This window comes from Petaurus breviceps, unplaced genomic scaffold (genome assembly GCF_028583685.1).
Source record: "Petaurus breviceps papuanus isolate PSGF00001 unplaced genomic scaffold, PetGlider_PUasm1.0 229, whole genome shotgun sequence".
Lineage (NCBI taxonomy): Eukaryota > Metazoa > Chordata > Mammalia > Diprotodontia > Petauridae > Petaurus > Petaurus breviceps.
The window spans coordinates 2,697,924-2,711,522 of NW_027185903.1; the positions used below are offsets into that span (position 1 = coordinate 2,697,924).

The 13,599-nt window shown below is 40.9% G+C and overlaps 2 protein-coding genes across 5 annotated transcripts in view; one reads left to right on the top strand and one right to left on the bottom strand.

Moving 5' to 3' along the window:
- ERI2 (ERI1 exoribonuclease family member 2) overlaps positions 1–215 on the bottom strand; it is a 20,958-nt gene extending 20,743 nt beyond the window's left edge. The window contains exon 1 of the mRNA XM_069096076.1: positions 47–215. Coding sequence (XP_068952177.1) covers positions 47–69 — 23 coding nt within the window. The 5' untranslated portion in view covers positions 70–215. The remainder of the gene's footprint in view (positions 1–46) is intronic.
- The window catches only part of REXO5 (RNA exonuclease 5), a 39,155-nt gene continuing 25,714 nt past the window's right edge, over positions 159–13,599 (top strand). For 2 of the 4 annotated variants that reach the window (XM_069096071.1, XM_069096073.1), the window contains exons 1-5: positions 159–293; positions 6,789–6,943; positions 7,989–8,119; positions 8,945–9,071; positions 11,266–11,377. In XM_069096071.1, coding sequence (XP_068952172.1) covers positions 6,818–6,943; positions 7,989–8,119; positions 8,945–9,071; positions 11,266–11,377 — 496 coding nt within the window. In that variant the 5' untranslated portion in view covers positions 159–293; positions 6,789–6,817. Of the gene's footprint in view, positions 294–5,674; positions 5,766–6,788; positions 6,944–7,988; positions 8,120–8,944; positions 9,072–9,883; positions 9,904–11,265; positions 11,378–13,599 lie in introns of those variants that run through there. The other 2 variants (XM_069096072.1, XM_069096074.1) reach the window with 2 other exon arrangements.

A 13,599-nucleotide genomic window follows, 5' to 3' on the forward strand; every position in this document is an offset into this window, starting at 1 on the left:
ACACACACACACACACACACACACACACACACACACACAAATATACCGGGCCAGTTGCTTGGTGGCCATCACCTCCCCAGCCTCGGGGCCTCTCCATTCCCAGTTGGCCGACCTCGGAAGTGCATCAAAGTTTCGAACTTCCCGCGGCTTCTGATGGCGTCATTTCCGCCAGGCTTTAATCGATGTTTTCCGCTCCTCTATTGGCCAGGCCTTGGGGAATTTCTTCCACGTTTTAGTCTGGCGCGGCCTCGCGGGCTGTTTGCTGGCGCGTGGATTGATAGCCCACTGAAGAGGTGAGCCGGGGGGCGGGGGAAGTGGGGCGAAGACGAAGCGGCTTCGGGGGGACAGGCGGAGAGGGGCAGAGAGGGGACCCGACTGCACCCTAGGCCTCGTCTAGGAAGGGACCCTCCTGGAGGGCCGGGACGAGTCTGGAGGGTGAGGAGGAGGGGGCCTGGGGCGCCGGACTCCGACCCCTCCTCTCTTGCGCTCCTGTCTTAGGCTTCTTCTAGCTCTTCTTCAACTATTCCCCTTCCCCGCCCACCCCCTGCCTTGTATTCAACAATTTTGTGTGCGTTTGTATTGATTTATTTTGTTGTCTTTATAAAAGACTTATGTTGTTTGCATTTTATGACAGTCGTGAAGCATTTATTAGTCACTTACTGTGTGCCAGGCAGAGTGCTAAGGTCCGGGGATGCAAAAAGAGGCAAAAGACGGCCCCTGCCCTTAAGGAGTTCACAGCCTGAATGGGTATTTGTTTACTTATGAGACTGAGAATAATGATAGCAGATACTTGACACATTTCCTAGCCCTGTGACCTTGGGCAAGTCACCTAACCCCGATTGCCCTACTTTCCTCCCTCCAAAAAGCAAAAAAAAAAAAAGCACACAGTATTGAGATATATGTGCTATCATGTTTATGTTATGTAAGGTATATATATGTAAATACATGTGCTGTCATTCAAATGAAGAATATATATATATATATATATATATATATAGTATAAGGTTTGCAGAAGGCCTTATGTTATCTTATTTTACCTTTATCACACCTTTCGAAGTGGGTATGTTTATCATAGCCATTTTACAGATGAGTTAACTGAAGCAGAGAATGGTTATATGACTTATTGAGGATCATACAGCTAAGTAAATGTCTTGAGGCTAGATTTGAACTCAGGTCATCCATCTCCCATCCTGGCATTCTACTACAAGGCCCAGTTACTAAGCAGCAGCTAATATTTTTATTATTAATAAGTATTAGTATATTACATATTAATATATAATTACATATAATAACAATATAATTACATATCAACATATATTAATAATATTATTAGCAGCAGCTAATATTTTTACTAGCCACTATTTACTATTTATTTATTTATTATGCTAGCTGCTATTTATAATATCTGCTACACTATTTGTTTATTTAATATTTACAAATTTGGGGAGTGTCCCAAAAGTCTCAGTGCCGTTTTAAGCTGTCATAGTTCAAAATAGATGTGTGATCCTAATCAATTCACTTTAGCACTTTCTGACTCAGTTTCCTCATTTGAAAAATGGCATTAAGAATAGCACCTATCTCCCTGGGTATTTGTGCAGATAGAATGAAGTAATATTTATAAAACACTTTGCAAACCTTAAAGTGCTATGTAAGTGCTAGTATTTATAGGAGGTGGATGAAGGCCAATAGTAATATATGACGTTAAGATTTACAAAGCACGTATGTATGGCAATCTCACTCTATCCCCTCTTACAGATAAGGAAAGTGAGGTTCAGGGACCTGTCCCCAGTCACACAACTGGAAGGTCTCTGAGACAGGATTCCAGCTGAGGGCTACACAGAGCACCACTGACCCATTTAGTTTGTTTAAATTGTTAGAGCTTAAAACTGTGCCAGGACGTTCTGGGACACGTTCTGTCTCTCTTTAAGGTTTGCACTATGCTTTACATCTGTCATCTTATTTGGTCCTCACAACAACCTTGTGAATTAGGTGCAGTTAGCCTCCATTTTGTGTGTGAAGAAACTAGTTGAGAGAGTAGTTGTAACAGCTCCAATTTATATAGCACTTAAAAGTTTGAAAAGACTTTTAGATGATGTTGTGACATTTGATCCTCACAACTACCCTATAAGTTTTGTGCTGTTATTATCTCCATTTTAGATATCAGGAAACTGAGGTAGAGAAGAACTAAGTGGCCTTACCAGGGTTCCACAGAGACTAAGGAAGGATTCAAATTCAGGTCTAACAGAATATCCACTAATGAGAATTCTCTGTAATTGTATAGGATAGTGCTTTTTTAAAAAATATTAGAGGGGCGGCCAGGTGGTACAGTGAGTAAGAGTGCCAGCCCCAGAGTCGAGAGACCTGGGATCAGTTCTGGCCTCAGAAACTTAACACCCACACAAAATAACTGGCCATATAACCTTGAGCAAGTTACTTAACCCCAATTGCTTAGGGATGGCCAGGTGGCGCAGTGAGTAAGAGTGTCGGCCCTGGTGTTGGGAGACCCGGGATCAGCTCTGGACTCAGATACTTGGCACCCACACAAAAATAACTGGCTGTGTAACCTTGAGCAAGTTACTTAACCCCATTTGCTTTAAAAAAAAAAATTAGGTGCCAGGAATGCCCTCAAGGACATTTTTTTTTAATGCATTTTGGAGGGAGGGATGGCAGGGCAGTTGGGGTTAAATGACTTGCCCAAGGTCATTAAGGGCCTATTATGTATAGTACAGCAAGGTGATGGGACTGAAGTTGGGTGATGGCTGTGTGAGTGAAAGAATGAAAAAGCATTATGTGTTACTATGTGCCAAAAACTTGCTAAGTGGTGAGGATACAGTTACAGAACTGAAGATGTGTGTCGTGGCAGCACTGTCTGAAAGAATTCACAGTTAGACTATCTCTAATCCAAGTACAGGCATTTTCTGAGGATTGACACCCTTCAGAAGTGGGCTAGGTTCCAAGAGGAACCAGCAAATTAGTAAAACCCAGACAAATTTATGGTGTATTGATGCTGATTATACAACAGAAATTATGAATATTAAAAAGGCAGGAGGGATTTGTTAAGGGTTTAGGTAATGGGGAGGGGTCCCTTCTATGGTTCAGTGATCAAACATCCTGATCATGCTGCTTTCTGATTGGCTAGCTGTTGTAGTCCTGTCTGGTCAAGATGGAGAGTTAGGTATTGTGGTCCTGTCTTGGGCTGAATGGATGATATGATTGTGGTTGAGTACAAGGACACACCTGTTCAAAAATATGAATTGGATCTGGGGCCAGTGACTAGCCAGGGGCAGTGGCTGTACTGAGTCTGGGGGCCTGAGGTGTGGTTAAACCAGATTGTGTGGTTAAATCAGAACATGCCTGCTATTCAGGGGCCCCATAAGGAAGTTAGATTGTTGGGCCTGGGGGACAGCTTTATTTAGGATTCTATCAAAGACAGTCTTTGCCTTTACATTGGTGAGAAGACAAATAGAGAAGTGGTGGCCAGGGTGAGGCATCTTGGTTGGAAACTTACCAGGATAGTGCAGGGTGTAGATTGATAGCAGTGATTTGATTTTCTTAAAGTATTGATTTGATTAAAGTTGTGGAACTGGAAGGCTGGGGGATTGAGGGTGCAGGCATGCAACTGCAAGACAGCAATGCAAGATGGTAGCTTGGGAATCAAGTAAAGAATGATCAGAGCTGACCTGATAGAGGGGCCAGTGGGAGGCATTCACCAACAGTACAGCAAGGCCCCAGGGCAAATGTACCAGAAACAAAAGGGTTAAGACTCATAGGGCATAGTATCTGAGAAAGGCAGGTGTGAGAGGTGTTTGAAGGTAGAACTGGCATCAGCCATCCCTATGACTCAGCTGTTGCAAGATCAGGTCAGCCTTTCTGTTCAAACTCCATCCATAAATAAATGTTTATTGACCAACATCTTCAGTCTCTCCCTGACTAGTGACTGCTTGCTACCTACTAAACTCCTGTAGCTTCCTATCATTTCCAGGATCAAATATAAAATTCTCTGGCATTCAGAGTCTGTCACAAACCAGCCCCTCCCCCATTCCCCTCCCTACTCTACAGTCTAGTGACATTGGCCTCCTTTTTGTTCCTTGAACAAGACACCCCGTATCTGGACCCTAGGCATTTTCTCCATACCTAAAATCTCCTTCCCCATCTTTACCTCCTGACTCTTCCTGGTCTTCTTCAAGTCCCAGCTAGAGTTCCACCTTCTTCAGGAAGCCCTTCCTGAATTCTCTTGATGCTAGTGGCTTTGCTCTGTTGGTTATCTCCAGTTACCCTGTATATAGTTTGTACATAGCTATTTGAGTTTTGTTTCCCTCATTATATTGTGAACTCCTTGAGGACAGGGTCTTTTATCTTTCTTTATATTCTCAGTGCTTAGCACAGTCCCTGACATATAGTAGGCAATTAATAAATGTGTATTGACTGACTGATAGACCAAACACCCTTCAGGATTCCTTTTACCTTCTTTTGCCCATCCCCCCAATAAGAAGTAGGCTATTTGACTCAGAGTTCTGAAATGCAGCCATTGGTAGCCCCAGTTGGTTAGCAGACACCTTGAGAACTTGAATGTTTTTTTCTTTTAATTCATATTTCATTAGATCTGTAATTCTGTTGATATGGATCCTCCAACCACCAACACAGATCAGACTCCAACTATGCATTAGTAAATGGCTTTGTGAGTTGCTGTGATTGAGTAAATTCTTCACCAGGTAGTCATCGGCTACTCTAGGTCAGGCCAGACTCGGGTTGGTCTGATGGTTTAGACTTGCGATTGGAACAAAATTAGATACATCCTCCTAGACCTTATAATGGTTAACAAGAAATTTACTTAAAAGACATTCATCTCCTTGATTTGGTTGGGTAGAATGCCTCTCTGGAGGGAGGTGAGGCCTGTTAGGAGGAAATGTTGACTCAGAAGTCACAGGGAGTCTGTCGAGCCTGAGGAATCCTTACTTCTCATGTACTTACTTAACTTATATCTTGGGTGACCAAAAAGCTACATCATCAGTAAAAGGGGCTCTAGAACATTTATGTCTCAAGGATGTTGGGTTTTTTTTTTGTCTTTTTGGAGGGCAGTTGGGGTTAAGTGATTTGTCCAAAGTCACATGGCTACTAAGTGTTAAGTGTCTTGGGCAGGATTTGAGCTCGAGTCCTCCTGACTCCAGGGCTGGTACTCTATTCACTGCGCCACATAGCCACCCCAAAAAAGGCTTCTTTTTTTTTTTTGGAGGGCAATTGGGGTTAAGTGACTTGCCCAAGGTCACACGGCTAGTTTTTGTGTTAAGTATCTGAGTCCGGATTTGAACTCAGGTCCTCCTGATTCCAGGGCCGGTGCTCTATTCACTGCACCACCTAGCAGATCCTCAAGGATGTTTTTATTGTCTGTTGTAGAGTGTGGAATTTTAATTGAGAAACCAGGTACCTTTCACACCTGCATGAAAAATCACAAAAGTACTTTAGTGGTAGACCAAGTCTTCATTTCAGTATACATTGAGTGCTTTTTTGGAGTGTGATCTGCTATAGTCTAAGCCTAGTTCTACAGAGTTTACAGTCTGGTTCTTCTACAGAGTTTACAGTCTAATTCAGAGGATGGAACAGATGAATAGAATATGGAATACAACATAATAAATATATTTTAAAAAGTAAGAACATATGCTTTGTGTGTTGACAGGAAGGATGATTCATTTCTGGCCAAAAGTGTCTATATAGAAGAGAATCAGGGAAGGCTTCATGGAGGAAGTGGCATTTGAGCTGAAGTGAAGGCAAGAACGTTGTAACATAAGGAAGAGTGCTAGATTTGCAGTTAGACATCTTGGCTTCAAATCCTAACTCTGTTGGGGCAAGTCATTTAATCTCTGAGTCTCAATTTTCTCATCTGTAAAAATAAGAGCATTGGATCAATGACCTCTGTAGTCTTATCCAGCTTTAAATCTTTGAACTTATGCAGATCGAAGGAGGAGGATTGCTGTTACTCTCTGATATTCCAACCCCAATGCAATCATCTTCTAATTGTTGTTAATAAAGTTGGGAAACAGAGCTAGGCTGAGCTGGTTCTCTCCCAGTGTTATATCAGGAAAATGTTCATTTCCCTCTCTATGGTATAGAATCCCCTGCTCAAGCTTTTGTAGAGCAGAGAACTACAGAATTTTAGAGTTAAAAGGAGCCTCATCACCATTTAGTCCACCCCACTCTAACTTAACCCAGCAAGTGATGATCAGAGAAAACTACATGGTCTACAGATCCCTGCTTTAACAATACAGATGAAGAAATACATTTTTTAATGCATCAAGGGGCTTACTCACATAACCTTGAAATAAGACCAACCCAAGTCTACCCCCTAAGCCATTGCTCCATTTGTCAAGCATTTGGGGGAGTGGGGAGTGATGGTACTGCTAAAGGAGCCAAGCTTGGTCTGGGCCTTAAGAGTTACAAAGGGTGGGGCGGCCAGGTAGCACAGCAAGTAAGAGCACCGGCTCCAGTGTTGAGAAAACCTGGAGATCGAATCCCGGCCTCAGACACTTAGCATCCACCCAGAAACACCTGGCCGTGTAACCTTGAGCAAGTTACTTAACCCCAATTGCTTAGGGGCGGCCAGGTGGCTCAGCGAGTAAGAGTACCGGCTCCAGTGTTGGGACGACCTGGAGATCGAATCCCGGGCTCAGACACTCAGCACCACACCCAGAAATAACTGGCCGTGTAACCTTGAGCAAGTTACTTAACCCCGATTGCTTAAAAAAAATAAAGAGTTACAAAGGGTTCTGATGGGGGTTGTGATCTGTTCCCAGGGGGAAAAAGATCACCACAAAGAAGAAGAATGGATGCAGCCCTGTATGGAAAAAGCAAAAAGAGGAAGCAGATACAAAATGAGCTTTTTAGAGGGTCTGGAGAAGGTACAGCCAATGGGGATCCAGATGATGAAGAGAGTCAGCCTAAGAGGAAGGTAAGTGCTACTAACCACTGTTTTGAGGCCATCACATCTATGAGCTTGTTGCTTATTCCAGTCACTGTAAGTTGAAGGATTATATCTTAAGTAGGTTCCACAGAATCCTATTGTAAGACTCCATGGTGGTGTAGAAAGGAACTCCACAATGGTGATTTGATGGATAACCCAATGAAATAAATAAATATAGATAGATTTATATTTATGTTTATATTTACATTATATTGCAGGAGGGGTTGGCACTATGTAGACATATACTGACAGTATGTAAATATTAAGTACCAATTATTTGGTGGAAGCAGCTCCCCCCACTGTATGTACACCATTCCTCTCTTCCCAACCTACTTCTGACTTCCTTGCAATGTCATGAGACAAATGAAAGAAACTCTTAGTTGGTGGGTATACTCTTATGTAGTTTGAGGCATTGGTTTAATGCTTCTGTCTTTAATGTTACCATAGTAAACAAGTTCTTTAAGGGCATGGATCGTGAATAGGTTTAGAGCTGGGAAGGACCATAGAGGCCGTCTTATCCCAACTCATTATATGTGAGAAAATGAGCTTAAAAGACTTGCCTCTTGTCATGCATATATTAAGTTGCAGGGCCAAGAATCAAATCCAGTGCTATATCTATAATGTTGCCTCCCCATTTATGTGGCCTCCAGTGTAGCATAGTGGAAGGAAAGAATCAAGGATTTATGAAGTGCCTACTATGAGCCAGGCATTGTGCTAAGCATTTTACAAATATTTCATTTCATCCTCACAATCATCCCCATTTTATGGTTGAGGAAACTGAGGCAGTCAGATGTAAGTGACTTGTTGAGGGTTACACAGGTATGAACTCAGGTTTTTCTAATTCTAAACCTAGTACTCTACTCTGCCACCTGGATACCTCTTTTCAGCCAAAAAGAAAACTGTTTGGACACACCTATTTATAGGTTCTGAACATAGACTAATTTTTTTGTTGTTTTTAAAACATTCTTTACCTTGCTTTTCATCTGTAAGCTTGATGATTATGAATGACTGCTTCCCATCTTTGTCCTTTCAGAAAGTCCACTTATCCACCAAGTTATTTGTTAAGAACTGTGAAATAAGCCATGACCAGCTACGTGAACTGCTGAAATCTGCAGTGTTGGGAAAACAACACAAATCCACTGAACAAGGGGTTCCTAACTTGGGGTGAGTGAAATTAGGTTTTATGTGTGTATTATATGTAACTGTATTGCAATATGATTGGTTTCCTTTGCTGTCTTATATTTTAAAAATTTTATGCATTTAAAAGTATTATTCTGAGAAGGGATCTATAAGCTTCACTCAACAGCCCCAGGGATCCATGACGCAAAAAAAAGATTAAGAACTGAGCTAAGCCAAGGTATGAAACGAGTTTGTGGCCACTGTTTGTAGGCACCAACTCTAATCTGTCATATGTTGAGAATTCTGCTGTATTTACATGACCAAAGAGATTTGCTGGATGCCTTGTAATACATGTGTTTTGCCTATGATTGTAAAGCTCTCATCAGTATATATACTTTTCTATTGGCATGTGCAAAATAACAGTGGAGCAGTTTGACATGTGAAAGTGGCCTTTCAAAGCCACACATGTATTTGCTCACTTAAGGGAGTACTGCATCAGTAGAAGGGAAACAGGACAGAGGGCCAGCTCCCTGCAGAGAAGAGGAGACCGCCCCCCCCGCCATTCTGCCCTAGACGACCATTTTAAAAAGAAGGCTAGGTTCCAGTTTAAAGTGCCAGGCCAGTGAAGTATTGGATCTGATATATAGAATTTTGCTTTTTCCACCTGGCTTGGCTTGTCACCATTCTGCCTAATGAGGAATGATTATTTGAACTCTGTGGTAACAGCTGGCCTCATCATCCACGTGAGACACCCGTGAATATCTGTTAGCTCTTGCTAATTGCTTTTCTGCATGCCTCCTCCTCACTGTGTACTTGAAGCTAACTTTAGGGTCTCAATGTTGCCTGTGTGTGGCTTTGATTTCTCGACAGCTGGTGCCATCTTTTTCACCCAAAGCATCTGAACAGCGTGGTGGTTATTGTTCTTCAGGGAGTGAGTCAGCTGCACTTCTACAAGTTCTATTTGCAGTTCAAATACCTCCGAAAGGCATTCAGACATGTAAGTTGAGAAAGCCTTCTTGCTTTGTCCCTGATATTTCTGTCTCAAGATATACCTTTCTTCCCACAGTCTGGAAGAGTCCATTCTGTTTTAGAGATTGTTTCAATGACCAGGTCTGGATAGCTTTGGTGTGTGGTAATAAGATGCAGGGCTAGACTTATAGACAAACTATTGCTGACTTTCTCCTTTAGCTTCCCTATTTCCTCTCTTGAAAAATGGAACTGCAACCACCAGCTTGATTTACCTAGGATGAAGATTAAATGAGATAGTAGATTGAAAAATGCAGCGCCCTGTGCAGATGCAAAGTAGCTTACCAGGCAGTGTTCACCAAACTGTGCTCTAGTACAGGTTCCTAGTAGCTTTTGTTGACCCTCTTCATCCTTTATTGGACTCTCTGAGGACAAAGGAATGTTTAAGGATTCTTGATAAAGAGGAAACAATTTGAGTCAGTAATATTTGAAAGATGAGAAAGAAGCAAAAACGGTATATGGGGGAGTGGGGAATAAAGAAATAAGTGAACATTTTAATTAGATAGAAAGCTCAGGGAGAGCAGGAATGATGTCTCATACTTCTTTGCATACCTTAAAGCACCTAACATCGTGCTGCTTAGAATGTGCAGGGCACTAGGAATTAACTTATTGAGTGAATGAATGAATGAGTGAATGAATGAATGAGTGTGAATGGGTGAACTTGGAAGCTGCCTGAGAAAAGGCAGCATAATTTGCCTAGGAATAGGCAAATACATGTATTGCCCTTTCCTCTCTATTTCAGACACCTGGCTGTGGAGAATCCTACTAGAGACTACTATTCCAGGGACTGCACAGGTCACTCTGTATGTGACATTTTAGGTGTTTAAACTCCATAAAAGGGCTGTCTCCACATGTAGCCTACATTGAAACATTGTGTGAGGTTTTCCCATCATTTTATATGTAAATTAATTTGGGGACAAAAACAAAACAGTCTCTGGCCTAAAGAAAGTTAACATTTTCAACACATATACAGCTAAGTCAATTAAAAATAATATTCAAAATTTTTTAAAAATAAAATCAATTTATTTTGGGACTACTGTATAGTAGTATAGTATGAAAAGGCTGAACTTAATTAAATGGTGATTGTCCAAACTCCTAGTTCATACTAAACCTTACTATATCTTTACATTTGAACATGAGATGCATATGAGATAAAATGGTATGGATAAAGCCTGGTTAATCCATTAAAACACAGCTTAGGCCCTCATCACCTCTCTTTTGTGATGTTTAATAACCTTCTTAGTGTTCTTCCTGCCTGCAGTCTTTTCCCATCCATCACACAATTAGTGAAATACTTTTCCTAATGCACAGGTATCTGGTCATGTCCCTCACTGCCCTGCTCAGAAACCTTAAGTGGTTCCTAGCTGCCTGAGGCATAGTATGTAAAATGTAGAACTAGCTTTTTAAGACCTTTCATAATCTGGATGCCTCTCTATCATTCAAGCCTTTTTATTTTTCATACTACCCCACCCTCTCATGCAATCAGTGTTCTGGCTAAACTGTGTTGCTAGCTATTCCCCCGTGTCTCCCTGTCATTTTCTGTCCCTTCATTGGCCTAGAATGTATACATTTCCTCCTTCATTTCCACTTGTTGACAACCTGCTCTCTCCTTGTCCCAGTTTAGGTGCCATCTATTTCAATACTCTAACCTGATTTCCTCCAGAAGGATGTGATCTTTTTCTCCTCCAGTTTTCTTAGAACACTTTTTCTAAATCTTTTCCTTTGACTTCATCATAATCTATCTTGAATCATACCTAGTTGGATATCTTCTCTCTCCCCACTTTGATTATAAATGTCCTTGAGGCCAGGGACTACATCTTGTTTTGTTTTTGTCTCCCCAGTGCCTAGCATGCTGCCTGGCACCTGGTTACATTCTTAATAAATGTTTGTTTAATTGAAACTAAGAAAATTGATTCATAGACACTTATCAGAATACTCACACATTGCTAAGCATAGAACTCCTGGCTCAGTTAGACTGAATTGCCCCCAAATAAGTCAGATCCAAGGAAGAAAGGAAGAATGCATGAATACTGAGAACCTAGGAATTTAGATTTTTTAAAGCTGCCTAATTTTAACAAGCACATTTTATTTGGGTGGTTTTATCTCATTACCTTTTCAGGGGTGTTAGTGAAAATCTGTTCCTGTTTACTCACTTTTTTGCACAGAGATTCCATTTGCCGGCTCCATCAGCCAGTTTTCTCACAGACATTATTGGGGAACAGCCTAATGGAAATAAAGAAGAAGAAAGAATCTTGCCTACACCCAGAACTATGCAAGGTAGAGATATCAATCTTTTCAGTGATTTGCTCATTCAAAAGGATGTTATGAATATATTTGTATTAAACATAAACATAGAAAGATAACAATTTTATGAACTAAGAACATTTCCAGCAATTTGTAAATTCCATTTTACCTAATAATCTCCTCCTACTATCTCTGGGACCTGGTCCCCTCCAATAGTGTCTCTGTTATATAACCTCTCCACTGGTATCTTTCCTTCTGCCTACAGTCATATGCAGATTATTCTCTTGAAAGTGTTTTTCACAGTACAATTGACCTTCCTAACCACTGATTTTTAATGATCTAATGTTTCTGTGTTGAGCTTTGAGACTGTTTTCATTGTTTGTGTTTTCCTCATTTAAAAAAATTCTGAACTTAACAGACATCAACTAAAGTGAGCACTTCCACATACACAGTAGAATAGAGAGGGTTGTACATGAAACTGTGAGTCTTTATTTCTATATTTATAGCTTGCTTTTTTCTTTTAAGTATATAATAAATTCAGTGTCATTTTCAAAGTTATCCTGCTTGTCTGATTCCTTTTGTGTGTTTCAAAAAACGTTTCAGTGATCCACTTTTCTTTTTCTTTTTGGAGGAGCCCTTTCCCTAGCTCCCTCCTCCCTCCCTACTCTCTGCTTCCCCCAAAAAGAATTCTTTTTGAGAAAAAAATTAACAAAATCTTTGTAACAAATACAGAGCAAAATAAATCCCTACACTGTTTGAAAATGTATGTCTTATTCTACAAAGTGATTCACTCTCCTCTCTGTCAGGGGATGGGTAGCATGCCTCATCAGTTCCCTGGAATCATATGATTACTCACTGCATTGATTAGAGTTCTTTCAAAGTTGTTTGTCTTTAAAAAGTTTTTATTGAAGAAAGTGTGCTCTTGGTTCTCTTTACTCTAGTTCAGTTCATACAAATCTTAGTAACTATCATTCTCAACTCTTCTCTTTCTCACCTCCAATGTCTAATCGATTTCCAAATACTGTTAATTCCACCTTTCTAATATCTTTCATAGACACCCCCTTCTCCCTTCTGACACTACCACCACTCTACTGCAGGCCCTTGTCACTTGCAGTGTTGTGATTATTACTAATAAAGTAGTAGCCTTCTAGCTGATTTTCTTGCCTCAAGTCTCTTCCCACTCTAGTCCACCCTCATTTAGCTGCCAAAGTAATTTTTCTAAAATTCTGGTCTGTCCATGTGACCCCTTTACTCAGTAAACTTGACCTCTTTACTCAGTAAACTTCAGTGGCTCTCTACTACATCAAGGATCAAATATAAAGTACCCTTGGTTTTTAAAGCCCTTCATAACCTGGCCCTTCCTACTTTTCCAGTCTTCTCAACCCTTACTCACCTCCATAAATTCTCCAGTGCATTGACATATGCAGCCTCTCATTACCTCATACCTGGACTATTGCAATAACCTGAGACAATCTACCCATCTCAAGTCTTTCTCCATTCCAATCCATCCTTCATTTACCCACTGATTTTCCTAAAGCCACGTCACTGCCCTACTCACTAAACTCCAGTGGTTTCCTGTTACCTCCAGTATCAAATATAAAATCCTCTGCTTAACATTGAAAACCCTTCATAACTTAGCTCCCTCCTACATTTCTAGTCCTTGCTCCCTGATACACTCTTCAGTCTGCTGGCAGGGCTTCCTGGCTGTCCCACAGATAAGACACTCTATCTCTTGTCTCTAGGTCTTTTCTCTGGGTGTCAGTCATGCCTGGAATTCTTTATCTCTTCATCTCCCTTCTGGATTTCCTGGTTTCATTTACCTGCCAGGTAAAATCCCATCTTCTACAAGAAAACTTTCCTTATCCCTCTATCTCTTTATTTTGTTTAACCCATATATAACTTGTTTGTACATAGTTGTTTACTTACTGTCTTCCTTGATATCAGGACTGTCTTTTGTTTTTATTTCCAGCGCTTAATAAAAAGTGTCTCACACATACTAAGTGCTTAGTAAATGTTTATCAATTGATTGACACTGACCTCCTTGCCAATTCCTTGAAGAAAACATTCCCATCTTCCAGCTATGACCAGTTTCACTGTCTCTTCCCTGACCCTGTTTCCCCTTCATCTCTATCTCCTAGCTTCCTTGGCTTTGTTCAGATCTAGTCTAGAGTCCCATCTTCTGCAAGAAACGACCTTCCCAGTCATTTTTAATGTTAGTCCCTTCCTTCTTGGAAGTGCCCGCAAGTTATCCTACC